The sequence below is a fragment of the Erithacus rubecula genome, assembly GCF_903797595.1.
Source record: "Erithacus rubecula genome assembly, chromosome: 1".
Taxonomy (NCBI): Eukaryota; Metazoa; Chordata; class Aves; order Passeriformes; family Muscicapidae; genus Erithacus; species Erithacus rubecula.
In genome coordinates this window covers 41,830,737-41,858,485 of record NC_136658.1, presented here as the reverse complement: position 1 = coordinate 41,858,485, position 27,749 = coordinate 41,830,737, and the positions used below count along the sequence as shown (strand labels likewise).

Here is a 27,749-nt window from a genome sequence, read left to right as displayed (position 1 = left end):
AGGATTGATGATGATTAACTCTATTTTCTTGGTCACCTAACTTTTCTTTTACAGTCAGTGGAGGAAAACTTCGTCAGACAAGACGAGCTGTGCCCTAAATTGTCCTTTTCTCTCTGACAGCTATAAAAGGAGCACAGGGCAAACAAACAGCTCAGGTGTGTGAGTCAGAGGCTGTGGGGTGGAATGTTCCTGCTTGTGTCTGACCATGGAATGGGTCAGGCAGTACAACCTGGCGATGTGTGCAGTGTGCTCCAGGGAATCACCACACACAGTCCCTGTCTCAGCCTGCCTGCTCTGACTTCTGGCACGTCTGCAGTAGCTGCAGCAGGGTATCCACTTACTGCATCGATTTTTAACTTCTCTGGATACTTGAAAATATTATAAACACTCTATATGCATTACTTAAGTTACTTGTCATCACAAAATAAATAGTAAGTGCCATTAATTTTTTTCATACGTTCTTTATTTAATTCACGCTCTGCCATTCTCTTTGGAAGCGTGATATAGTAAAGTGCAGGAACAGTTCCAGGTTTTTTTTTATCTTATCACATTACCTTTTTCATAGTGGAAATCAATAATGTAACTTGGTAATATATTAGTTTATATAAATTTCATATTGTACCGTCATCCACTTCAACTGCAAGGCAAAATTAGTTGAATACTGGCATCCAGGAATCAATTTTTCCTTCAGCTGATGACTTGTGAGATGCTTGTGCAAGCTTTACTGTAACCCATAGGGCTTTTGATTCCTGAGGAGAGACAGCTTATTTTCAGTGATGGTTTTCAAGCTTTCTGTCCTCAGCATGGTGGGCTGATTTGCTCATAAACCGCCTACCATCACAGTTTACAAAACAGGGTGTCAGATTGTAGGTCTGATCAATATCTGGTGTAAATTCATTATTTTCCAGTCTACAGACCTATGACTTTTTATACCTAATGATAAACTGGCTAATACTATCACAAGTCCAACAACTGAAAATGCAAAACCTTTTTGTTTCTGTTAAAAAGCCAAGACAACCACAACCAGAAATGCAGAAAGTATGAAGTTAAACCTGAATCAGAGGGGAGGAGGCAGGAACTCAAGCTTTTGAATGTGAGGAAGACAGAAATAACTCTAGTTTGTCCTGACTGACACAAGATTATCATCTTTGCATCTGGTACACTGTAAGCATTCATTATAGATACTGATTTTATGATACATTTCACATGGATGTTATTCAGCCAGCAAGTATGAGAATTTCTGTTTGTGTTGACCTTTCTAATATTTACATGAAAAATAGGAGGTAATGATGTAGGACACATGTTGAGAAATGCTTCTCTGTGTTCCATGCTTAGATAATTGGTCAGTGCATCTTCTTTTCCTCCCAAACATCTGCTCTCACTACAGCTGTTCAGGATATATCTCCTCTTCTCCACATTGCCATCCTTGCACATAATAAAAGCAATAAAAATGAGGATAGTGGGCAACTGGTTCCAACTTAATGAAAAGTGAATTTATCCTCTCCCTTCTCAAAGTGAATTAATTCAAGTTGTCATGATGATCACTTATTTTCTTTTCCCAAGCTCTGTACATAGCAAAATAAAAATAAAACACCCATTTCTGTCTGTAATCAATGTCTCTGTGTAATGTGTTTATTTGCATACAGCTGACCTGACTCACTTGAGCGCTGTGAAAATTTTCCTTTTCTCATCAGCGATCTTTTTATGTTTTCAGGCTAATTCTTTTTTCTGTTAAGATTTACTTGTTAGCTGTGCTTAGAGTTTGCCTGTGGATTCTCATCCTTGGAGGTAACACAGACCTGCACTGGAGGTGGCCCAGAGTGGCCTGCTTGGATGGGTATTGCTGTCAGCAGGTTCAGAGAGGCTGCATCACAGATTCCCTCTGACCAGGATTATCTCTACCAGTTGTTTGAGCTCTTACAAAATTTGCTGTAGTCTGGACTTTGCTTTGGTCTTCAGACATTTGAGTCAAGACTAGAATCTTGCTGGCACAGGTGCTATTCAGCACTGCTAACCCAAGCATTAAGATAAGTGCTGTAATTGCCATAGATTTTTAAATACTGTGATTTTTTTTCCCAGTGCTTTGCTTTTCAGACCTGAAGATCTCTTTGAAAATGCAACCAAACTTCCATTGCATTTGCAGGAGCTGAGATGCTCCAGTTTTTACCTCCCCCAAAAGCCACCTGCCCAGTAATGAGTAAATTGCAGTAAATTTCCCACTGGGAGTTGATGGTTTATACAAACTCCTTAAATCTGCCTGTTGTGTGACATATGTGGCTGGTCTTCTGTAGCATGTTACACTGCATTGTTACACAGATCTGTTTTTGACTTCATATTTATAGGTATGCTACTTTTAAAACCTTTAGCAGCTTTTCAGATTTGCTAGCCTGATTTAATTCACTAGAACAATTTATCTTATTTATTTATTTTAAAAATAACTATTAAAAATGGGCATCTCTTTTATTAGTAATCTTTTATTATCCTGTTATAGTCTGATTGGAGACAGCTAAATGTTTCCAGATCTAATTTATCGGTCTTGAGAAGGTTATTTTTGATAAAATAGGGAGGAGGGAATAATTTTTAAAGGTGAATTGAAATTACACATTGGATTGTAAATTACAAATTTGATTTATAACAATTGCTGCACAATCGCTATAACTGAGTGACAAAACAAACAAGCACACTCCACATCAATAAAGAGAGAAACAAAAAAATGACAAAATAACAGATGGACTGCAGTGAGGAAAAAATGCACTTGTCACAGTCGAATAAAATATGTAGAGTTCAGTTTCTCTGAAGGGAGCACACTGTGCACCTGCCCAAACAAAATGTATGTCACATCCAGCACATGCATTGGCAGAAGAATCAGTTGTTCTGACTGCCATGACATATTTATCCTGGTAGTTAGTGGTTATTTTTGGTATGAAGGAGAAGAGTCATGCTTTTTGATTAGCTGAGAACTGAGACTTCATGACTTCACCTGTTTGTGGGCTCTCAGTGGTGGCCAGGGCGGTGTAAGGTACTAGGGCATCATTGGATATTCTCCTGTCAGGGTCCCAGGAGGAGCTTGACCCTGGTTCTTTTGTTCACCAGTTTATTTTGAAAAGTATTTGAGCTAAATAAGGTAACAGTCACCCTTCTGGTGGAGGGGCAGTGCAAGGAGAGGTCGTGCACCTTGGCAGCAGACTGCACAACTGGTTCAAGACAGCCCTCCAGGGTTAGGGCTAGGACTACTCAGTCCTGCTTCTGGCTGCAGGAGGGAGACTGAATCCTGGTGAATACATTTGCATTCAGGGAAATGTGTGTTTTTGTCTCCTGTGGGTGCTTTGGAAAATTTCTACCTCTAGGGAAAATGGTGGTATTTATTTGCTCAGTATTTTTATTGTAGTGTTCGACTTCACTGACTGGAAATCCATGCTGCCTTGTTAGCTACTGACATTTTCATCTCTTCCTTGTGCTTTTCGGGTTTTTTTTCCCCTAGGGTGTTCTCTGAGTGTCTCCTTTTTTTTGTATTCTCTTTCTAGTTCTATGCTAACAACTGTCCTGCCTCTCCCTATTTTATTTTTCTCATACATAATCAGGAATGAAAAAAATGTCATTGTTGACTACATTGTTGAGGGGAGAGATATAATGCTCCAGATAGATTACTAGGGAAGGAAAATGCTCTCTTCTCTAAAGATTTGTTAAAAAAAGGTAGCCTACTGTAGCATGCAAGGTCAGGTAGACCAAAACTTAATTTATGGTAGCTGTCAGAATTGACACAGAAATGTATGAAGCATTTGAAATTTAAACCACCGCCTGGATATATGATAAATTTAAAGTACAATAAATTACTAAGGGTCAAAAAAGTTGTTGAGGACCAGCTCTAGGTGTCTATTTCATGTGTGCAAAGTACTTCAAGTATCTGTGTATAGTCAGTCATTTTCAGCTTTTCTTTACACTGGCTTTCTAGTAATGCTCCTGCTTTCCTTACCATGTGATATTTCCCCCTCCAGGATTGCTGAGGGCAATAACTTAGCCTTTTTCCCATAGCCTGAAATTGGAGTCTGGCTGTGCCCAGTCTGTATGTGTGCAGTTACTGTTCTGAATCTCACCTGTGATTTCATTTTGTTTCTCTTTCCAATCAGAAAATGAAGAGTTTGGCCCAAAGACGCCAGTCTGCACCATCTTTGATCTTTGTCAAAGCACTCAGCAGATCTAGATCGGCCTCAAGGTGAGTCAGTGAGTTTTGCTGGCTGTACTGTTTTGCAGTTTCTCAGCCCAAAACTTGAAATGTTTTTGAGCTATTGTCCCCAGCAGGTTGTTGAACACAATTCAAGCTCCTCGGTAGCTGCGCAGATCTAAAGCCTGCTGAAAGATGTGACAGAACCAGCCCAGGCACCAAGCTGATCTCCTAGACAGGGTTTCCCCAGTGCTGCCACACTGAGCTGCTTATACCTGGCTGGGTGGGCAGGGCTGCTCTGCAATTTGCAGCTGGGAATGTGACATTTGGGCTGTTCAGCTGTAAACAGTTTGTGACTGGCTGGGATTGCCTGCTGTGGAAATGGCATGGGCAGGAGAAGATGAATGCTTGCTGCCTTGGACACTTCCACAGTGTCAGGAGTAACTCAGGATTGTTCACTGTAGAATTGCACAATTTAATTTGAGCTAATTTCTGTCATTGCCTGCTGCATGGTACAGGCTCTCCAGGGCTCTGGAAGCACCTGCTGATTCAGGACAATTCAGGAATCTGGTGATCACAGCCTTCCCTGCTGTTGGGCTAGGAGAGCAGCGAAAAGGATGTAGCAACAATACTTTCTTCAGGTAGAAGAGAAGCAAAAAGCTCTTTATTAAAGCAACAAACTACAGTTTTATGTGGAGCTGAGGATAGACCTGATTTCATTGGTGCAAGGAAGGTAACACCCTTTGTCACGTCTCTCATGCACCCTGCAGGTGCTTACCTTTATTAATTTTTTCGCTTATGTTTTCTTTGAGCAGCTTGAGAAAATCCAAGGCTGCTTTTCCCTGCCTTTTACCAGTGTCCACATTCCCCTGTCCAGTATTAGCACTTGGCTGAATATGTGGGTGTTAAGCATTCAGCCTTTTTTGTCCTTGTCTTCTGCCAGAATCAGCCATCCTTCCTCCCTCCCTCCCTCCTCCAATGTAAAGCTGCCATAGAAATGGAAGTTTCTGTGGAGCTAGTCCCCTGTCCAGCCCCAGCCCTGACCTGCCATTTGAACCACTCTGCATACATAACTTTTTTCTCCCTGCACTACAGTTCATTAGGCTTTAAACTTACCAAATGTGTTTATCAAGAAGTGAACCATCTGGTAGGTTGTTAATGCTTCCAGCTGTGTATTGCTCTTTATGAAGAAATGTTATTGAGGGGAATAAAAGTATGGCTTTGTAAGGAATATTTTTTCCTACTCTGTGCTGTGTTAAATAATCAGTACATGAGCTTTCAAAAGTTTTTTGCTTTGATCTAATTAATACCTGGTTTGACATCATGCAGAATTCCACAGAATTTCAGAAACCTCTGAAAGTATTCTGTGAAAAAATCAGTGTTGCAAAATAGGAAAGTCAAAATTCATTTACCTGTTGGTATTCAGACATTAATATTTTTCTTCAATTCTACTTTTTAAATTTACTCTATTGCCTGCTCCATATATATCAGAAATAGCTGTAGAGACACTGAATCTAATGCATACTACATTTTCACCTAAGAATTTTATGCTTTCTTAAGTGCCTTGCTTGTGTAGCCCAGATCAGAATTATTTCCAAATCTAGTGTGTGAAAGGATTCTTTCATATGGCCAGTTGACAGAAGCTGCTGGTGGAGTGGACCAAAGAGGGGAATGCATTTCCTTGTTCTGCAGTAAGCAGTGCTTGTCCTACACAATTGATGGATGCTGCCTCAGTCATGTCCTCTGCCTGTGGCATGCAACAATTCAGCTGCTTCTGTTGTTTTGAACTGAAGTCTGTGGCCTTTGTGAGAGGTATTGGGTGAAGTCTGAGGATGCTGAAGTCAGAGCAGGTGATATTGTAGCTTCAGAGTCTTTCAGTTTAGAGGTTGGCACTTTGCATGGTGTTTATTATTGTTCACAGGAGCAGCAGTTCTCACCTATGCCTGACTTGCTTGTTTGGCTGTGCAAAGCACATTCCTTTTCATCACCAAACTGATGGATGAGTTTGATCTTTCCACTTGGTTTCTTGTGTAAATGCTTAACTCTGGTGAAGTGCTTTCTCTGAAGGAGAGCTGAAGAGCAACAAAATCACTTCTCATGTTTTCTAATCTCCTCCAAATGTTTTACCTCAGACCTGTCTCTGCTCTTAGTTCTTATAGACACAACCAGTCTACAAAATCTATTAAGCTTCTCTGGCAGTGAACCTCAATAGTGGGACTGTATAACACTTGTTAATGGTTGATTAATGCCTTGTAGATAATAAAGCTCCTATCTGAAGTTAACAAACATCTGTGAGGGATTTATTTGAATACTCTCACCTCAGCAGCTGGCTCACCTCAATATTTGTTGAAATTAATGAACAAGTGCAAAGTTTAAAAGGGCAGGAAATACTTAGAAGCCAAGTCAGTTTGTATTTTTACACCACTTTATACGTCAGGTGTTCCTGGTTTATATACAGGGCACTTTCATAAAATGTAGTGGCACTTTGGACAGACTTACTCTGGGGCATTTTAAAGTTTATTAATGCTATTTATTCAAAGAAATCACTGTGACATCTGGAGATGGCTGTTTAGCATTCAGAGGACTAAGGTTTTTGGTGGTGGTGTTACTGTAGCTGTGATGACACAAGGATGTGAGCTTGTTGTCTTTTTCTCCAGCTGTATCATTTGGTTTAATGAGCATTCAGCTTTCACTACAAATCTTGCCTTGCCTTGTCAATCATATAGAAGGAGTTATATTCAGCCTAAAGAAGAATTCTGGGATGGCTGTATAGCATGGTGGTGCACAGAAGGGAAACCTTGCTGTAATTTATGCTTCACTTGACTTGTAACCATAGGCAGAAGAGAAACATAGTAAATACTGTAGATATTACATTGGAATTTGGGCCCTTACATCCAAGAGATGAAGATATGCAGACCACCATTGCCACATGTTCTTGTTTCTCTTCCTTTTTCCCTGAACAGCTTCTTTTTCATCACAAAATTGTAAAGACTCTTCACATTATTGGATCTACTCTTCAGAAGCACTTTGAGCAATGTTATTGTAGAGATTCATTGGAAAAATAAGCTTTTGGTATTTTCTTGGCTCACATTTGGGTGCAGAAAAAATAAATTTGATTGTTAATTCCATTAATGTGTGTGAAATAGGCAGTGGATTTGGGTTAGTTATATTTATCCCCAGACTTGTTCTGCAGTTGTAATTTTCCTCTTACTTCTTCATGGTGTCTTTTAGTGAAACCTGCACAACTTAATGATACAGTTCAGTGCAATCCAAATTACATGCTTGAAACAGAAATGTCTGAGGCCTGGATTTAAAGCATCAGGTATTGTCATCTCAAATAATTGATATAGAATATTAAAGACTTGTTTCAAGTCAAATTTTCAGCTTTTGTTCTGCTGTCCCTCAAAACAATTTTCACATGTGACAAAACCCATGTTTTTGCTCTGCATTGATGGTATTCTGGTTGCATCTCTAATACTTCACAGGGACAGCCAAACTGCTGCAATCACCAGCAGCTTCCCCTTTTCTACTGCACACCTCAACAGATCTTTGAAAGTGATATTTTTACATGCTGAAACTAAGTAATATAATTTCAGTTTCTGAATCTGGAAGACCATTTATAGATCTGTGTCTCTACACATTAAAGGTGTTAAAATACTGAAAATGTAACGGCTCTTTTTTACAGTATCAAGTGTGTTTATGATGTTATTTTGGTGTAAGCTGGAAGCATAGGCTGTTTAAAAAAAAAACCCAAAGGATATTTTTTAGAAAGTTTTATTAATAAACCCCCTGAATAAAGAGCCTGAAAAAGAAGCTCCTAAAATGTTATCCCTACCCAATTTTGTTATGTGGCTTTTATGGTTGAAGAAGTGGAAGGTAAAAATGGAAGATTTGACAAGTTTCCAAGATGTTTTCTCCCCTTGTTTACATAGAGGTAATGTTATGCCATTCACAGAGAGATTGTTCTTCCTTCTTCCAGTGCACAGTAAGTGATTCTGGCATGTCATCTTTCAGGGGTCCTGTGCCAAAGGCTAAATATCCCAGATAACGAAGATCATATGTGTAATCTAGTAATACATTCCACTTGGCGCGAGTCAAATACAGAGTGTTCCCAGAGTCTTGGACATTGTGTTTTCAGGGTCTTAGTCAGAAGATATGTGGATGATCCAAGCTATGTGACTAGAAGAAGACAAAAATAGAGACTTTTAATAAAAGTAAATTGCCAGGAGGCCTTAACTGTCTCTTTTTCACAGGGAAGACGGATAGTTGGTGTTTCAGGCAAAACCGATGGGAGGGACGAAGGGGATAAAAGTCCATTGCAAGTACCCAGCTTGTTGTGCAGACATTCCAGCCGTGATGATGTTGGTTGTTCTTCATGCTAGTGGCTGGTTTTGCCTGGCAGTGTGGTCGCTGTGAGGCGATGGCGAGGCAGCGCGGGCTGGGCCATGTTTACGCGCTGGCCCCTGCGGGACCAGGCCCCGATGAGAGGCTGCCCTGCCCGCTCTGCGTGCCCATGTGGAGGTGGGTGTTGCTGTGGCACAGCCCCAGGCGCCAGGGCGGCGGTTGCTGGAGCGTGGCTGGCATGGCCCTGGCACAGGCAGAGGAGTGGCACGCTGGGCTGGGGCCGCCATGGCCTGGGTGGCGATGGTGCCACTGCGGCTGGGGACATGGCCCTGGGGTCAGCCCTGGGGTGCTGTGGGACAGGCAGCGCCTCGCTCAGGAGTTTGTGAGGGGCAAAGGCCGTGCTGTGTGTGTGCCAGTTTCCAGCTTGCCTTCCACATGTGGGAATTTGCCTCTGGAGGAGCTGCCTGCCACCAGCAGGGAGAGCGGGGCTCAGAACCATAGGGGAGTTGGCACAGGCGGGTTCCAGCCATCCCGGCTGGCTCCAGCAGCCATCGAAAAGGAGGGAAAATCCTATTCCTACAGGCTCAGTCACTGTCCTGGTTTGAAGGACAGGTGTCTGCCAATAAAGGCAGAAGTTTCTCTTTAAAATGGAAAATGTAAACCCCCTCCCTCCAAATTACTATTATTTTGAAATTAAGGGACTCTCAAGCAAAGATATGGGAATTAGGAATAGCAGTTCTTTACTAGGAAAATTAAAATAGAAATACAGTATTACAAAGAACAATCCCCAAAACACTGACAGAGTCAGAATACAACCTGACACCCTGTCAGTCAGGGTGTTGGTAGCAGTCCCATTAAATGGTGGCTGCATCCTCCTGCAGTGGCAGATGTGGTTCAGCTGAAGCAGTGCTGCTGTAGAAGGTGCAGTTTTCCTCTGAAGGTCCAGGAATGATGTGGAAAGGTCCAACTTTCCTCTGGAATCCAGAAGAAAGAAGGATAACTTGCTGTCCAAAATCTCAGTTTTTATCTAGGTAGGAAAGGCTTGGTTCCTCCCCCTGGCTGGAGCATCTCCCAGTGGGATGATGTAATTTTATCAGTCACACAGTGGGACTGAATGGCCCAGCAGCAGATGATATCTTCCTGGAGGGAGGATGGGTTGTGGAGAGGATAAAGATGACTGCCCCACCTTGTCTTAAAGATGGCCCATTAGCAGATGTTATGTGCCACAGATGGTAATAGAATACACATTTCTGGCCACATCAACCCAACACCAAAAGTCACCAAAGCAAATGAAGGTTTCTTTGCCTCTGGGTCTAATTCTTAGATTTAATTCAACCTTGAAGTATTCCATCAGGATTTTTTCTGAGTTTTTTTTTTTTAATTTTGTGGGAAGTTCTGATGCTTTAATATCTTACGCTTAATCAAATTGGGCAGAAATCTCTACATGAAAACTGATCTGGATTTCTCTCCTCAATATGTCATGTTTCCCTATGTGAGGTAAGCATATATGAGTTTGTAGGAAAATAGGAATTTTTTTTTTAATTGCTATTTTGTATTTAATCCTCTTCCTTTTTAATGGAATTACATATAATTAAAACAATTTGTGATGACATTCTGCAAGTTGTCAGTTTCTAGTATATCTAATTCATGCCTGATTAGAGCTAATTATAACACTGGACTATTGCTTCCTTAAACCATTTGTTTGAACACAAAAGTTACTTTTACATAATAATAGCTGAGGACAAAATTCTATTAACTGTTAACAAGGTGAACTTTCTGAGGTCTCAGATGGCCTTTTAACTCAGAGATCCTGCCCCTCTGCTCTGTTTTTTCTATTTTATTTTGTGGAGTGTATGTGTGCATATGTTTGTTTTTGATAAAACTCCTCAGTTCTTCATTTATGACCTACAAACTGGCTTTTAGCAATGTTTGTACATCTGGAGATGGAAATGAGCTGTGGCTTTCAGAGATAGGCTGCTTTTTTATTAAAAGGAAAGGACTAGAGGTAAGAAAAAGGAAGGCTTGGAAGCAGGGTTTTGGAGGGATTGGACTTAAAATAAGGGATTAATTTTACAATAAATGACTAATAGTTTGACTAACACCAGCGCCTTAAGCTGATTCCCTTTTGGAGAAGGTTGTGGCAGTATGAAGACAGTGAGGGGCAGTGCTCATCAGAATGAGTACAGGACTCTGCTTGTCCAGATGTCTCAGTATCCACATGTGCTTTTGGCTGCAGCTCATTTAAAGGACTTTTTGGATTAGGCCTTGAGGTCTGGCAGAATGCAGCTGTTGTCCAGCCATTGTGTATTGCTGATTTTAGACAATAAAATTCTCTGCCAAGCGGTGGTGTGGCCAAGCAGTTTGGGCAATAGCATACCTGAGGAAATCACAGACCAACTTGCTCAGTCTGCTTTGAGATCATTTATCTTGTGTAAACAAGCAGAAAGTCTCTAATGATGTGCAGGCTGATGTGCAGCCTCTGGTGCTCTCACCTCTGACAAAGGCCAGTGTGAAATACCCATTGGACTCTCTTCCAGGCTTTGGAGTTGCTTTCCCTGGTCCAGCTGCATCTTTGTGGTGCATCTAGCTGCTGTTGAGGGGTTTTAATCACATCATGGGAGGAACAGTCTGCATTTAGGTATCTTCTGTACCCATTCTTTTAGTGTTTGAGTACTGGGGGCTAGATCTAATGAAGGATAATAAATCTCACGGGCAAGACTCTAAATTCATGAAGAAAGACATCATCTCAGAGGCTTCCTGACCTCTCAAGTGCCTCTGTTCTTTAGACACTGTCCTGCTGACCAGAATGCTTACCAAACACCTAGAGTTTTGCTTTTGCACATCCAAGGACAGCTTGACTGTTTGGCAGCACTGAACAGGTAATTATCATAAGACACAGAGATGCAGGTGATCCTCTAACAGTTTTTTTCCCCAGTTCAGATCACTAGCAGAGTAGGAGCCTCTGACTAAGCTGCCTGAGTAGCTGTGTGAAAAATTCATTGAATAAATAGGTGAGCAGTTAGTTATGGGAGAGCAAACATGCATGTGGTTCCATGCATGTTCATAAGGAATCTGGGTCACTACACTTGCTATAGCTGGCAGCAGCAGGCATATCAAGTAATCTCTTCACTGTAATAGGATAATTCCTGTGCTGTAGTTCAAGTATCAAAATATATTCAAAGTCCTGGAGGCAAAGCAAAGCCAGATTTGTTCCTGTAACAGCTGGACAGGTGAAGTGACAGTCCTGTCTTCCATGTTGGCACCCATATTGGTCATCCCTCTTAGAGAAGTGATCCTTACAAACTGAAGCCAATACAGGGGCTGAGCATATCCTCTCTCCATGTCTGTGGTGGAGCTTTGTGGAGTTCACCCCACTGTGTCCCAGGGTTCATAGGATCATAGGATGGCTTGTGTTGGATGACACCTTGAAGATTATCTAGTTCTAAGCTCCCTGCCATGGACAGGAATACTGTTCACTAGACCGGGTTGTTCAGGGTCCCATCCAACCTGGCCTTGAACACTTCCAGGAATGGGGTATCTGCAACTTCTCTGGACAACCTGTTCCAGTGCCTAACCACAATCACAGTATAGAACTCTTCCTAAGATCTAATCCCAACCTACCTATCTGAATTGCTTCTTCTGTAATGGGAAAATCAGAGCCTAAAGGGGAAGGCTGTTGAACAGTGAACTTTGAGAGACCATGAGCAGCCCCACTGGTATTACCCAATAATTGAGTGGGGTGACTGACAGGCAGTGAACCCAGGCAGCCAAATAGAAAATGCCATTTTTCTGTTGAAAGGACATGGTCACACAAGTGCCTTACTCTTACCTGTCTACAGCCTGTGTGACATATAGCTGGAGATGTCAGGGTCAGCAGAAATATGTAGGATCACTGACAGCCATCCATGATGTTCCAAAAATTATTTCTAAAGATGTCCACACTGTCTTTTTACCTCATGTGCATACCAGCTTTAAATTACCTGTTTCTGTAGAGATCTGCAGAATGTCCTGGATATTTTTTTGGTAACCCAGAATTCCTGGCTGCTATATGACCTGTGCTAAACTGTTGTAATATGGTTTATAAGAAGATATATGAAAACCCTTTTCAATAAAAGGTCAGTTTTATCCATGAGGTAAGTCAAAGTCAGTGGAGTTGAGCCAGGCTTTTAAATGTTCCAGTTGTGATTAAGTGGGATTAATTATCCTAATTGAAATTACTGCTTCTCAAAAAAGTTAAGGTCGGACAAAAACCTTATCCCTTCAGCTGACCTAAATAACACTAGTGGGACTGAGATCCCAGAATGTTCCTCTGTATGCCTCCTCAGAATGGGTAGGAAGAAGCTTGGTTGGTGGTAGCAATGGTAGCCTGTGAATCCAGGATTCTTGTAGGCCATGAGAAGCTCCAAAAAGCCCAGACAACCATGGTGCAGAACTGCAGAGCTGGGGTATTAAGTTTGGGGGTTTTCTTTCCCCTCAGTTCATCCTACTTTTTTTTTCCTATTTTTCTTTTCTTTATACTCTTTGTGTTTTTTTTCCCCCAAAGGTCACATTCTTTTTGGTGATTTTTTTTTTTTTTTTTTTTTTTTTGGTCTGAACAATGAAATCTTTTTGGTAGACAATGCCTGGAATGGTATTTCCCTGGTGCAACTGCAAAGAGAGAGTAGCTCAAGGTGGTGCTGCTATGTCAATCAGTAAAAGTGAGTGAGAATTGCAGTGGTGAACAGAGATTCTCCCAAAGGCCAAAAAGCTTTTATTGACTTCTGCATGCAAATGTGATCTCTCCCAAACCTCTCCCTTGCTCAGGGGGCTTTAGACCAAAACCCCTTGAACTTGTTGACTCCTGTATAGCAGGACTCAAGAACACACACACTGCAAGAGCTTTTCGATAGGATTTAAATAACCTGCCCTAAATTATTTTCTGGTGGGAATAGGCAAAATACAACCACAATGTGTGGTGCTAATTTATACCAATAGAGAATTTTACCCTTGTGTTAAATTTTCAGAGTAAACACCTTGCAGCTGTTTGTTAAAATAAAGCAAAAGAGCTTGGAAGCAAACCAAACCACAAGCGTGTTTCCTGTCTCCAGCCTCCATGCTGTAGTGCATGCTTGCTCTGCAGAGGATATTGTCCTTTTGGCTATGTAAAAATTACTTAAGTGCAGCTTTGTTTACAGTTAAGCTGCCAAGCTTCCATCCTGAAAAGTGTGAGGATTTTGTTTTAATGATGCATTTTACCCTACAGCTATATGATATTTTACTGCCAGACCACAGAAAAGTAGTCTGTTATGTGCCTCAGCACCTGAAACATTTAGTGTAAGTCAGCTTGTTCTTCATAATAATTTTTATTGTGTTTCATAAGGTTTTGACATCATGCAGAGATAATGCAAGACAATTTTTAGAATTCTATTATAATTTAACCTGGAATATTTTTTCTCAATATATATTGCATTAAAATGTGCACACTGAGTTTTAGAAGCAGAGGAGTGTTATCCAATTTCAGAAGTATAAGTTTTAGCCTTGATTTCTGTCCTAAAATGTAAATTTGTCTATTTATCAGAGTAAAACTTGCTCCCAATCTGAGTTAACATACATCTTCCTTCCATTGTCCAGGCTTGTGCTTGCCCTGCCAGTGTTGGAGGATGGGTTGCAGCACATTTTGATCTGAAGTCTTTGTGACCCTGTTGGGACTCACTGCTTGATCTTGGGTGTGATTTTCTGAGGTGCAGCTGCTTGCCTGGGTACAGTGAGGACAGCCCTGTGCTGGAGGCTGTGAACTGAGGCTGGTACGTGCTCCAGGTCAGAGGATTCCCTACGAGACCCAGAGGCACAGTCCATAAGGGAAAATGCAGAGATGAGGGGTGACTGCCCCATATTTGTTCAAATACATGACTTGTAAAAAAGATATTGCAACCAGTAAAGAACACTTGTAAATTAGAATCAGACATTGTAAAACTTAGCAACTAATGCTCTTTGAAAAACCAAGTAGATCCCACTTGTTTCATGGTACAAAAGCTACTGTACCCACAACGGTGATAGCCTAGGGGACTTTAAAGGAGTGCTGCAGAAAATAGATTTGCTATTCCTGGAATGCTGCACTGTTTCCACAAAGTGCTGCTTCAACTGCATACGATTTACCAAAGATAACAGCATGAAAACATGCCCAGCATCCTCAGAACGAAGCTCCCTTGGCATAGCAGGGATCAATTGACAGCAGATTTTCAGAAGTGGGTTGGCAGCTCATGTGATTAAGAAAATTTTATGCTTGTTTATACAAGTCCCTTCTAAAAATAGTTTGTGTAAGTTTACAACTGCATACTAACTTTGTGCTGGCCCACATCTTACCTACCACTTTCCTGGAAAACACTCCTACTCTCCAAGCTCATATTTTTTGTGCTTTATTTTGCCCTCCCAAGTATAATTATTATGTATTACAATAAAGTGCTGTAAAATGTAGATGAAGTGCATATTCAGGATCGTGAAGATTTGAAGTGGGCAGATCCTGAGCATGTGGGCGACTCGCCAAGGGCATTGGTTGTGGTTCAGAGCAGTGACAGAAAGGAGCAGTTAGCACCTTTAAAAATGCAGAGGATTTTGTATATCTCTCTCTATATATATATCTATAGCTATATATATCTACCTGTCTAAGTAGGGCTGTGAGCTGCAGATTGCTTCGTGTGGGTGTTACCTTGTTCACAGCAATGAGAGCTGTGAATGCTCGTCCCTGAGGCCAGCAGGGCTTTGCGTGGTCATGCTGGACAGGCACAGTGGCGATGGAGCAGGCTGGACTGAGCAGGTCATGGGAAGTGGGCATGGCTGTTGGCATCCCTGTTTTCCACTCCTTACTCCATGGATAGTTTGTGCCAAGCCAGAAGCCATCACAGGGACATCTCCAGATAGATAATGTTGCTGAGGAGTACCGTGTTGAATCTCCCTGTTTCTTCCCTTTTCCATCTACAGCATTTTTGAGGGAATGATCAATAACTTACACAGGGCTTTATTCCTCAACTGTTTTTCAAAGACAAAGCCCCTTACTGACAGGTTTTGGAGGTAGATCTGCAAATGGATGTAGTGCAGTTGTAGCCTCCTTTCTCTTCACGGCCGTTCTAGCCTGAGGAGTGATTCTTTAAGCCATATGCTTCAATAAGCTGCCAGCATGACAGAAACTAAATTAATCAGGAGCATGAACAGGACTATCTATATTGTCCTGTATTCAGGCCCAAGCATGGACAATTGTTTTCACTGTAGAAGAAAAGCTCTTCTTTCATTTCGTTTTTTACTTTTCTCCTCTAGTGTACAGAATACAATGATCTGTTTTGTGTGATTATTTTGGCAAAGTCAGTGATGATTTTGTCAAGTTGGCCAGAATACAGTTCAAGGCACATCCAGATTACCATTTATGATGAAATTTAATGTGTGTTGAAGTCCTGAAACCTTAACATTGCCATTTGGTGCACTATATGGAGTGCTGCAAGGTGAGTCAGTACTCGCTGCTGAGTTACTGGTTTGGTTGGGTTTTTTGTTCCACCTTATCTCACTTTATTTGGTGATCTCTTGCACACCAAATTCGACCTATTTGCTTTTGGTTAGTTAAACAATTGTTCTCACTACATTATTAAACTAATTACCTTGAATGCAAAGCACCCTCTTAGCCACAGTATGAGTAATACATCTGTGTGTTAATGGATTTCCAGCAGTAAACCATCTTGGCTTCCAAGCTCCAGTTAGCAGGTCCTGCCTCATTAGCAAAAAAACAAGGAAACCATCTATTAAGCTCCTATTGAAATTGCTTCTCATAGGACTCTTTAGGAGCTTAAGGGTCGGAGTGGGAGGCACAGAAAAAAACGTGCAAGTACTGTTACCTGATTTCCAGTATAAGCTCTATTAAGAAAGTGGAGGAACTTACCTTCCAGATCTTGCTCACTTTTGGGGATATCTCTGCTGGTCACAAATGACATGTTTTCCTTGACTGATAATCCATTTTGGCAAAAATCCATAATGTGGGCTGAACTGTAGACATTTCTTGTGGTGCAGATAGCTGCTGTTTTCACAGCACAGCCCTGAAAAGCATTGCCCTGAGAGGATATGAGTAGCTCCTGCTTCTCTCCGTGGGCTGCTCCAGCCTAAAGCTGTGATTCAGTGATGGTAAAGTAAATGCATTACTGAGAGACACTGAAGTTGAAAGTTCATTGGCTTTATTATTCCTAAAGGATAAATTGCTTATTCTTTAGAGCCATCCAAGACTGGCCTTTGAAATCTACAGAGTAAGTCTGATGTCTCTAAACACTGTGAGGAAGGTTAGCAGGTGCTCTGCTTAGTGGCCTCTCTAGCCCATAGCCAAAACAAGGTTAGATTTATGCTGCAAGCTGCAAGCTCTACTCTATACAGATCCTCTTCACTGTCTTCATAAATGACTTGGACACAGAACATGAAGATACACTTACATCAGTTTGCTCATGGCACCAAACAGGGAGGAACTGTTGACTCCCTGGGAGGCAGAGAGGCCCTGCAGAGAGACATGGGCAAGTCAGAGACATGGGCCATCACCAACTGCTTGAAGTTTAACCAGGGCAAATCCTGGATTCTGCACCTGCCATGGGGCAACTGTGGATGTACAGACTGGCTGGGGAGTGAGATGCTAGAAAACAGTCCAAGGGAAATGGATCTGGGGGTCCTGGTCATGAGTCAGCAATGCCCTGGCAGCCAGGAGGGCCAAGCATGTCCTGGGGAGCATCAAAAGCAGTAGGGCAGCAGGTCAAGGAAGGGGATTCTCCCTCTCTACTCTACTTTAGTGACACCCCACCTGGAGTTCTGTGTCCAGTTCTGGGGTCCCTAGCACCGAAAGCAAATGAACCTATTGGAGCCGGGAGAGGAGAGCCATGAAGATTACTAGAAGGATGGAACATCTCTCCTAAAAGGAAAGGCTGACAGAATTGGAACTGTTCAGTCTGGAGAAGAGCTCTGTGGAGACCTTAGTGCAGCCTTCCAGTACCTAGAGGTGGCCTGTAAATTAAGCTTCCTTGAGGGCCTTTAAGATACCCCATGCATGTAAAGATTCAAGGTCAGGTTGGTCAGGACTCTGAACAAGCTGATGTAAAGTGTCCTTGCTCTGTCCTCTGTCCTGGACTAGATGACCTTTAAAGGTCCCTTCCAACCCAGGCTATTCTGTGACTCCGTGATTGAATGATTCATTGAGTCCCTTCCACCTCAGAATATTCTATGATTCTATGATTGATTGTATGAAATCTGGAAAGAGCCTCTGGTCCTTCCTTGAGCTTCAATACCAGTGGAGGCTTGCAGGATTTATACCTGCAGTATGTGATTGTGAAATGAGCATAAGCCAAGTTGTTCACTGTAAGAGGAATTTGGAAAGGTATTATGTATGTGTTTGACAGACCAAATACAGCCTCACACATGGTTGGGCTGGTTCAGGTTTCAGCCTTTTGAACAGCTATCATTTCACTGCTCTGCTGATGAAAAGGTGAATTTCTCACCTATATCTTGAGAAGGACTTCAGAGGTTAAGAAGAGAAATGGCATTTTTTTCAACAGGTTATCAGTCATGTGGAGAGCACTGGTGCTGCATCATAAGAGGAAATCAACTTTTGTGGCTGCAGAGAGATCATCAGTGGAGAAAAGTTCTGGCAAAGAACAACAACCAAAACAATGGAATGAGATTTAGGATGGAGCATGAGCAGTCTGTGAGAGGGATGTCATGCAGCTGAGATGCCTGCAGCAGCTCATTCCAGCTTAGCTACCTTGGAACAGGTTGTTCCCCTGAGGCGTCTTAGAGCTTAATCTAAACCCCTGATAGGCTGAAGTCATCATCAACTGAAATCAGGGGAAAGCTTCCTATTGGAATAAATGACATTTGGATCATGGGTTTAGTAACCATTTAGCGTGGATTGTTGAGCTCTCCTTCAAAAAGTATATTTTTGTTGTTGTTTTCACTATAAACAGAGAATAAAGCTGACATTAACACCAAGAATAAACATTTTGTGAGCAATGCCATTCAGGTATCAGCTTTATTGGAAACCCCAAGGAAGCTCTTCAGGGGGAAGAAGTATTTTTTGTGTTTCTGTGGTTTCTGGTGAATAAAGGATCAATGAAGTGAGCTCTGATGTTTGCTTTCACACCAAATGCAGCCAAGATGTGTTTTTCAGTATTTGGCTGACTACTGTAGATTTCACCCTCATATGTTTCACCTACAAAATTGAAGCAGTCTTTTAAACCATAGTGTCTTTTGAATAGGCACAAAATTACTATTTTGATTAATTTGAAAAATAAGAGATATAAAAATTTATGTTCCGGAAACACCCAGAGAGAAATCTTCCTTCTAGTTTCATCCAGCACAGTAATTTTAGTATTTTCCTGAAGAGCTCAAGAATATCTCTGTAGATATCCTCAAATAACAAAATTTTATCCTTAGTTAAAATCCCATATGGAAATTTCAGACGCCCAAAATAGTACTTTTAGAAAAAAATGCCCATTTAAGACTGGAGTTTTATAATGGCAATGCCACTGAAACATCAGTGTCAGCCTTTCTTCCTCACAAAATGGAACATGACTGATTGCTGGCTCTACAGGATCCCCATCTAACCCCATCTTTCAGGAATCAATTCACAGTTCCCTCTTAACATTCTTAAGCTGGATGACAGCTTTTTTTTTTTGCTTTTTTTTTTTCTTCCAAAATGGAAAGATGTTACTGTGTGGGACTTTTACATGTGCTAATCATAAAGTAATTTTTAGGGAAACACAGGAAAGGCAGAGGTCTACATCACTGACTTTCACTTTTTATTTCCATCAGAAATCATGTTGATCTGAGTTTTGCCTAATTTTATTGAAAGGAATTTTCAAAGAATCAGTATTTACCTACTTAGCACTTTTTCAAAATTAGACCCATCTAATGGCAAGAAAAATCATTGAGCCTTTAAAAATTGAGTTGCAAAAATACATCTCTCATATAAATCCTTATGCCTGAGGATATTGCTGATCTGCATTTTCTTCAATGCAACAACACTTGGGTTTCATTCATGTCTTCTAACAAAGAAACATTAATTGAGAGGATCAAAAGCCTTCTTTCCAAAAGACATTTCTGTCACTACTGACACAAATTTCCTCCTTCTTGTTCCTGGGGCATTAGAACATTCTGGCTAAATTAATGGCTTTGATTTTTTTTTCCACTTTGAAGAAAATATTGGCGCTTTTTTTTTTTTAAATAAGGTTTATTAGGTAAGGTCTAATATTAGTGTATGTAAGAGTGCTTATTAGAGTTTAGCTGACAAAAGTGCTTGAAAGGCTCAAAAGACAGTTCAATTTGCTTAACCCTGCTGGTATTACTAAACCTACCACACCTTCACTTGTGTAGCAACATAGCAAAAACTTTGCTTAGTTTAATTTGAGAGGCTCTTGGGCTTATGAATCCTGATGTAGAAAATGTACAGATAGGAATAATCAAACAGAATTGCCTATATGGAGACATAAAAGCCAGACCTTATGATTGTAAGAATGCTTGCAGCAGTGTAACATGAAAAGGATTTTCCTCACAATTGTTGTTACTGGGTTCAAGTACAGGTGAGCATATCCCTGATTTAATCTTTGAGATAAAGGCCATGCATGGCTTCCCACAGGTGGACTAATCAGCATTTCTGAATTCTGCTTAAGTTTCTGTGCTGTTGGGGAGTTAATGGAGTTACCTAACACTCATTGATGAGCTGGTGAGGTGGCAATTTCTAGTGCCATGGGAATGGCAGGGTAGGAGAGATGCTTGTTGTTCCCCTGGCTCCTGTTGCTGGGCACACAGTGTGTATCCCTGTTATGCTGGACCAAAATTCCTCCCTCTGCTTTAACCTCCACACTCCTGGACACCCCTTGTGCATAGGAATGATCAAATAACTTAACTTTGCATTATTCATTCTGTAAGTCATTCCTCTTCTTTTTCACTTACCTGAAGGGGTAGGTAATGAAAGACAAGATTAAGACACAGTTTAAGACAAAATAAGTTGAGGAATTCTTTTAAAAACTGAAGACTTCCATCCAGAAAGGGGAATCCAAGGCCAAATCCAAGTCCCTTCCCAGGAGGTAGACATTCTCACCAGCTCCTTATACATCAGTGAAAGCGTGTCCTGATAATGTAGGCCAGTCTTAGAGCTTATCCTTTCTCTCCCAGCTGTTAGGATTTCCTAAATAACTTTTTGCATAATCCAGCCACATGTATCAAGGAGAGGAGGGTCATGAGTCATCCAGGCTCTGAGAGGTACAAGGTTTATGACCTTCTTTGAAGGTTCCCTGTGCTTGCTGTTGTTTTCTTTCATTTCCCCCCTGTTTGTTTTGTGACTTTCACTGTATAAGCTCCATTTCTTCTCTCAGAAAAATCATTATGTGTTTGTCATCCATTACAGTGGAACCAAGAATAAACTGGAATTGCAAAGCTGTTCACTTCATCCTGCCCTTGCCGAGATGATCCTGCCAAGTGTTAGCTTGATCTTTTAATAAGAAAAAAATAAGTAAATACATTTGAATAAAATTTGAACTGATTCGTTTTCCCAGAGGGAAATGGTTCATTTGGAATCATCTCTTGAGAAAGCCAATAATTAAAAAGTTGAATTTCAAAATCATGAGTAAAGATACTGATGGTTCCTGGATTTAATCCTGAAATTCATTATTTAAGGCACACCAGGGTATAGTAGACTCAGGTTCAGTTCTCTGAGCTTTGTGTGAGCACTGGAGGCCATTCCTCTGGCTTTCTGAGGAAGAGCCTGACATGCCACAAGCTTTTAGGGAACCCTTAAAGAAGAAGAGAGTAAAGAGAAGGAGTATCCTCCTCTCACACCCTCACATTCATTTGGTTTGGCTCCATATAAATGGTCATTTGTTAGAGCAAGGCTCAGAAAGTAGGGATATCCTGTCTGGGTGAGTAAGCTGATCATTGTGCTAGAGAAAATCTATTTCTGCTTCAAGAACTATTCAGCTGCTTTGTGTAGAGCAGTTGCATCAGGAGAGTTTGAGCGAATTGTGTCTCCACCTTGGGCTGCACTTCTTCTAGGATCAGATCTTCTAGGAGAGAGCCTGGTATTTCCCCCACAGTCTTGGGTTTGGGTTACCCAGCAGCATAGCTGTGCTCTAGCCACACAACCCAGCCCTCCAGAGGAGCTTACTTCAATGCTTGTGGGTTGTGTGCTGGGAGAGAGAAAGGTTGAGCAGCTTCTCGTGTTGCCTCTAGTGCATGGTTCAGTAACACCTTATATTTGTCATTGTTTCTGAATAATTTCTATAAGTGGCTTTTAACCCTGAGTATGAGTCCTATTCTGATCAAGATGGATGTGCAGTTATCTGTTCATCATGCATTTGTGTCCTCTCTCTTTTTGGAGAGCTTGCAGGAGATGAAAAATGAAAGATAAGTCTTCTCTAAGACTTCAATACAAAGGGAAACAAACACAAATAGCCAAAATGGGGAGGGCTGTATCTATATTACTGTCCTTTGCTAAATGCTACTCATGCTAAATGCTACAGCTTTTACAGCTTGAGCTGTAGAGGTTCAGTGAGGACAGTCCCTAACAGATATTGTGTCAGAGTTGGACTGCTGAATTATCCTGTAAGTGCCTCTCACCTTCCACTGAAATGCGGTCAAATAATAAATTACTTTTTGGCAGCAACTATGGGAAGCCACTGCCTGGTTCTCACTCACAGGCTGAGTAGCAGTGATTTGCTCTCCTTTATTCCATGTATTTGATGTCCTTTTGCAGGGAAGGCTGCTTGTCCCCCATCAGCCCAGAGGCATGGCCCCTTGTGCAGTCTTTCATCTGCCACAACCGAACGTTCATCCTGGACGGCCACGTGCAGCTGAAGACGAGTCTGCAAACCCAGGAGCGACACCTTTTCCTCTTCACAGACCTTCTGGTTGTTGCCAAGTCCAAGTGAGTATGGCCCCTCGGGCACTGCTCCTGCAGAGCAGACCTTTTCTTCAATGGAACATAGCATGGATTTCCAGAATGCTTTTTAATTGCAAATCTTCCCTAAATTATAAGGAAATGTTTTATTTTGACCTCTCCAGAGACCTTTGAAAACTGCATAGCCATAGAGAAAATTCAGGATGCAGTATTTTATGGAAGTATCAGATATTCTTTGATAGATCTCTTGTTTTCTATCACTGTGGGAGTGCAATGTCCCAAAAGACTCATAGGGACTCAGCTATGTCCAATGTGCTGCCTTCAACTTCTTGTTTTATCCAGGCCATCTTCTGTCTTGTGGGGTTTGGATAACACCAGTGGTTGTGTTGTAGAGGTTTTAACCCTTACCTGGAAGCAGCTTTGATACACACCAGGGATGAGCAGCTGTATAAAAATAGGGATTGCAGGCAGCACTGCAGTGTCTGTCTCTGTAGGTTGTCCTGTGCCAGCAGGAGCGTGGGGAAGGGGAAGCCATGCTGAGCAGTCTGGGTAGTGCTCATGTGTAATCAGGCTTGCTGTTGAGCTCTGATTATTCACTCTACCATTCACAATTAAATCACATTTACAAGCTGTGTCTAGCATGCCAGCTTCATGCGACATTTGTGGTTTAAGGCAATTTTAGAGGGTGCTTTCACTTGTTGTTATGGGTTGTGGAGAAATAATAATAAAAAATCCTGATGTAGCTTCACTCTCTGTTAGGCACTGTGTTGTGGTTTCACAGGGTGGGCAATCTCAGTGTGAATCCTGGGCTTTTGCAATGTGTCATTTTGCTTAAGCAGTTGTTTCAGGGGCTTCTGGGAAAAGCCAGGAGAAATCTGTGTTTTCTGTAGAAATCCGAGCTGTGTCTGTTTGAATCACACATAGTAAACATAACCCCCCCCAGCTGAACTCCCTCATTTGATGTGGTGTGACAACACAGAGGATATTTTACACAAAACATGTTCCACTATGGGTGGGTGGAGAGCATAAGGATATTTAGGGGAAATCTTGGTATTCTACCAGCACTAGCAGTAGCAGCATTGTTACTGTATTGATTTTTGTTTGCTGCTGGTTTAGGGTGGAATTCACTTCACCTAATTTCAGTAAAGTGAAATACTTTCAACTTACATAGGTTTCTGAGATCCTCTTACAGTCATGATGCAAAACCAGCTCCTTACTCTGTCTAGCTCACCTGTGCTGAAAGAGCATTGATAGTGGGTGAGGGGAGTCATGCTCTTGGGGGTCTCTTTCTCTGTCCACTGGCTGTTCAGTGGGCATGATCCACTAGCTTAGCTCCTAAATTGTGGATGAGTGCAGTCAGGAGGGATAAAGCCCTCCCTCCCTGGTCAGCCTGCTGGGCACAAGCTGTGTTACAGCCCCAGGCTGAGCTGCACATTGCTGCAGGTTTGGCTGGGTCCCAGTGGGACTATTTGCATAGGAAAGCACTAGTTGGTGGAACCGCACAAAAATCTGTTCCCCAGGGAGTAATAACAGCTCCTACAGCATGAGATTTAATGTGCTGAAGAGATACAATGTTTAAAAAGGGTGGAAGAGAACAATTTGTTCCTTTGCATGTGAAAAAGTGGGGGGAGCAAGTCTTTGCTAGAAATGGTAAAAATAGTGTTTTGAGTGATTTTACTTCATGTGTTTTGAAGAACTAATTGGGATGTTCTCTCTACAGCTGCCCTGTCAGCAATTAAAGCATCAGAGCTGTCACTAATGAATGCTACTTAAAAATCAGCATTTTTAAAGCTATCTCCCACTAAATTGCCAGTGCTGATTCCTAGAAGGAAAACCCGAGTGTGTGTATTGCTATGTGGCCTTGATTGTTGGTGACTATTGACTTTTTAATAGCTGGTACAGAGTGAAAGCAGTAAGACTAGGACTGAATAAATGATACATTTGAATCTGACTTAACTTCAGAATTATTCCTTGTGAACAATTCTGTCCTGAGTAGTTTTTCAGCTTGGGGCATAGGAACCCCTAAGGTATCATTGGTCCAGCTGGGCCCTGTGCAGGTGTGAGCTCAGCTGCAGGTGACAGTGCCTGTTCAAATGGAGCTCACACACAGTCAGGCTTTGTATGACCAGCAAATGGGTACAGGTTTTTCCTAAAGAGAACAAGTATCTTGTGTCCTCTGAGCTTGCTGAGTGAACTGCTTGTACAGCACTGAGCTCCTGCTTAAAGGCAACACATTGGCATTGTTCCCACTGGAATTTGTGAGGAGTAACTCCTCTCTCTAATTGGTCCATGTGTGACTTTGGACAACGGGCCTGTGGATTCATTTTTTTGCTACTTTCTAATAATTTCTGAAATAAAAACTCCTGTGGTGTCCTAGGATGCATTACACCAGTTTATAAAAAATAAGAATGATACATGCTGTGATCATCTGCTGCCCTGTCCTTCACTGCCTTTATGTGAGGGTTAAGTCACAAATGAATTTACTGAAGGAGTTTTTCTAACTAAACCAAAGTTAAGTATATAAAATGTTATACTCTTTAATATATTGATTAGATTTCTTACAGTGTATGTTTTTATTTGGCAGAGTAAATATTTCAAGGATCAAGTTCAGTGATGAAGGTGTCTCACATGCATTTTTGTGTGGGAGACACAGAGAAATGGTTTCCTTTTTCTCCTTTGTGATGTGCACCTGCATACATCCACATGCCTTTTAAGAGCATTTTCCTGAAGTGGCTGGGCATAGAAATTAATGGCTGACCTCATACATAGAATTATAGTAGTAGTCTCACACCAGATCCATAAAAGCTTTTGTCAGAGAGTTCAGTTAAGGAGATTAGCAAATCTAGAGAGAAATTAATCTTCCATCTGTTATTGGCTGCAAGGTATACAATTGTAAGCAAAAGGAACCAGGTGTACTCTGCAGAGGTGGCATAACTTGGGGTGTGTCAATATTCACAGCATTGGCCTTCATGATTTTTCTGTTGATTTCAGTTGATTTGGGATCTGCCTGATATTCACAGTAACATTTGCTAGGGGACTTCCTTAAAAATATACAGTACTCATTAGATTGTTACTGTACCCTTTTTTAAATGTTCTATCATGCTGCTTCCTTAGTCATCAATGTATTCATTTCTAAAGGTGATGCTTTGGCATTTACATGACCCATGTGAAGACCCATTTTTCACAAATGCTGAGAAGCCATGGATTGCATAAAGGGCATGGCAGATAGGGATAAAAATATACTTCAGGCTCTCTAGATGTTAATGGAGGCTACTGTTTCAGCACTTCTGGAAACCAGGCCATTTGAATATTGATAATAGCTGAAAGCTGTGGCTAGGAATGACAAACAGGGTAAGAATATACATCAAGCATGACTGGAGAACATCCTTGTGTTTCTGCCAACACCCTGCTGACACCCGCTACTGGCACTGTAGGGATCTGGCTTTATGGACTGTAAATATTAAAAAATGAAACAGCATGTAATGTTCAATGTTCTGGGTAATGGCAAAAAGAAGTTGAGGAGAAAGGGAGGGTTAACAGATTGATTTGGTGGAGTCAGACTAGACATCAACTTATTAGCATCTACATTAGAATTCAGGGCAGTATTTTTTTGTAAATCTACATTTTCACAATTCATTCCATGGTCAGTCAGAATACATTTTTTTTTTGTATTCTTGACAGACTTGAATTGTTGCCTCATAAACTGATTTGCTAACAAGCATGTTGAAATATGCTCCTGTACTTCAAGTTTATCTTTGATTGGGTAGCAAAATGTAATAAAGAGTGGTGAAATGTTCAACTGATCAGGAGACATCATAGCCTTAGGTTTGATATATACTGATGGTTCTTTCTTGACTTTCCTCTGAATGTGCTGCACTATCCCACTGCACCTGTTGGCACAATGTCAGCTGGAAAACTCAGACCAGCCAGGTTCATCTCTGTCCTCTTTAAAGCACAAGGTTCAAGTGCTGTCATGTTTCAGACTGTATTAGTTCAGTCTGTCCTGAATCAAATACCTGGAGAACGAGGCTAATCTCAGACAAGGTAGTCCATGTGTACCAAAGCCCTAAGAAACTGCTTACCTGGAATATTTATTTATAGACCACTAATCACCATGATGCCCAGCACTGTCCCCATCTACATTTGCCACACAGTGGTGAGCTGACATGCTCTTGGTTTTAGGGAGGAGATGCTTTTCCTCCAGCCTTTCCCTGCTGGCCCAGGAGAACCATAGCTCAGATAATTCTGCAGGGCTTGAAGTGAGTGGCTGTGGCAGTGCTGCAGAGCTGGATTGACTTTGGGTGTTTTTACTTGTTTGTCCAATAGCACTAGCACTCACTAATCCTACAAAGGAAGGAGACTTACAAAGAGGAATCTATTGGAAGAAAAGAATTGAAGTTAAAATGTGAAATTCTATAAATTTGACCTTTACTCAATTATTTAGTAATATAAATGATAGGAAGGGCCAAATTTTTTAATATTGGGAAAATTAGGTATCTTCCTTGTAGATGAGTAAATATTTTGGGAATGCACAAGGTCTTCACTCATTCTCCAAGTGATGTGGTCTTAAAGCTACCATTTAGAAAATTTTTGAAGGCTGTGTGGTGACCTGTGCTATAGTTAGCACAAATGGCAATTTTCTACTTGTTCTTTCTTCAGGTTTGTTTCATTTGCCCTGGCCTAGTTGTTAAACTCATAATTTTTGACCCAGGAGTCAAGCTATAGAACTGTGTTGTGGACTCCTCAGTGGAATTAAAGTCTCTGAAGTAGAATCAAATACAAGTGGCAATCTTTGCTTCATAGCAAGATTTGGAGGGCAACTCTAGACATAGGCAGATTTCCCCTGAGAAGGGGGCTATCCAGATTAGGAGCAATCTGTTTATCCCACAAATAAGAGATGTGTTGATCCCATTTAAATGAAATATTGATATGTTTTTATATGCAACCCAGTAAAACATTTTCTTTAACTGAAGCAGAAGTGCTTCTTCTATCAGCTCCAGCCTAAGCCTCACGTGTGCCTGAAGGAAGAAGAACTGTAGTTGTTTAATCTGTTGTCCATGTTTTCATGTGTGTGACACACCTGTGAATTTCCTCCTGCAGGTCACACTCTCATTTCAAACTGAAGTGCCAAGCACGTCTCTGTGAGATGTGGACAGCGTTTTGTACAGAGGAGGTGTGCGAAGGCAGCACAGACCCAGACCGCTCCTTTGTTTTGGGCTGGCCCACCACAAACTGTGTGGCAAATTTCAGGTAAGAATTAAGATATATTTTATTTAACAAGGTATGTAAATGTTTCAAGGCTGGCAGGTCATGAGAGTATCACAGATTCATTTCAGCACCAGTTAATGTGGGGGGCAG

General features: G+C 41.3%; 1 protein-coding gene across 1 annotated transcript in view; it reads left to right on the top strand.

The window, feature by feature from the left end:
* ARHGAP20 (Rho GTPase activating protein 20) overlaps positions 1–27,749 on the top strand; it is a 56,875-nt gene that overhangs the window by 5,933 nt on the left and 23,193 nt on the right. Inside the window, exons 2-4 of the mRNA XM_079329236.1 lie at positions 4,128–4,213; positions 22,248–22,418; positions 27,492–27,641. Of these exons, the coding sequence (XP_079185362.1) occupies positions 4,128–4,213; positions 22,248–22,418; positions 27,492–27,641 (407 nt within the window). The remainder of the gene's footprint in view (positions 1–4,127; positions 4,214–22,247; positions 22,419–27,491; positions 27,642–27,749) is intronic.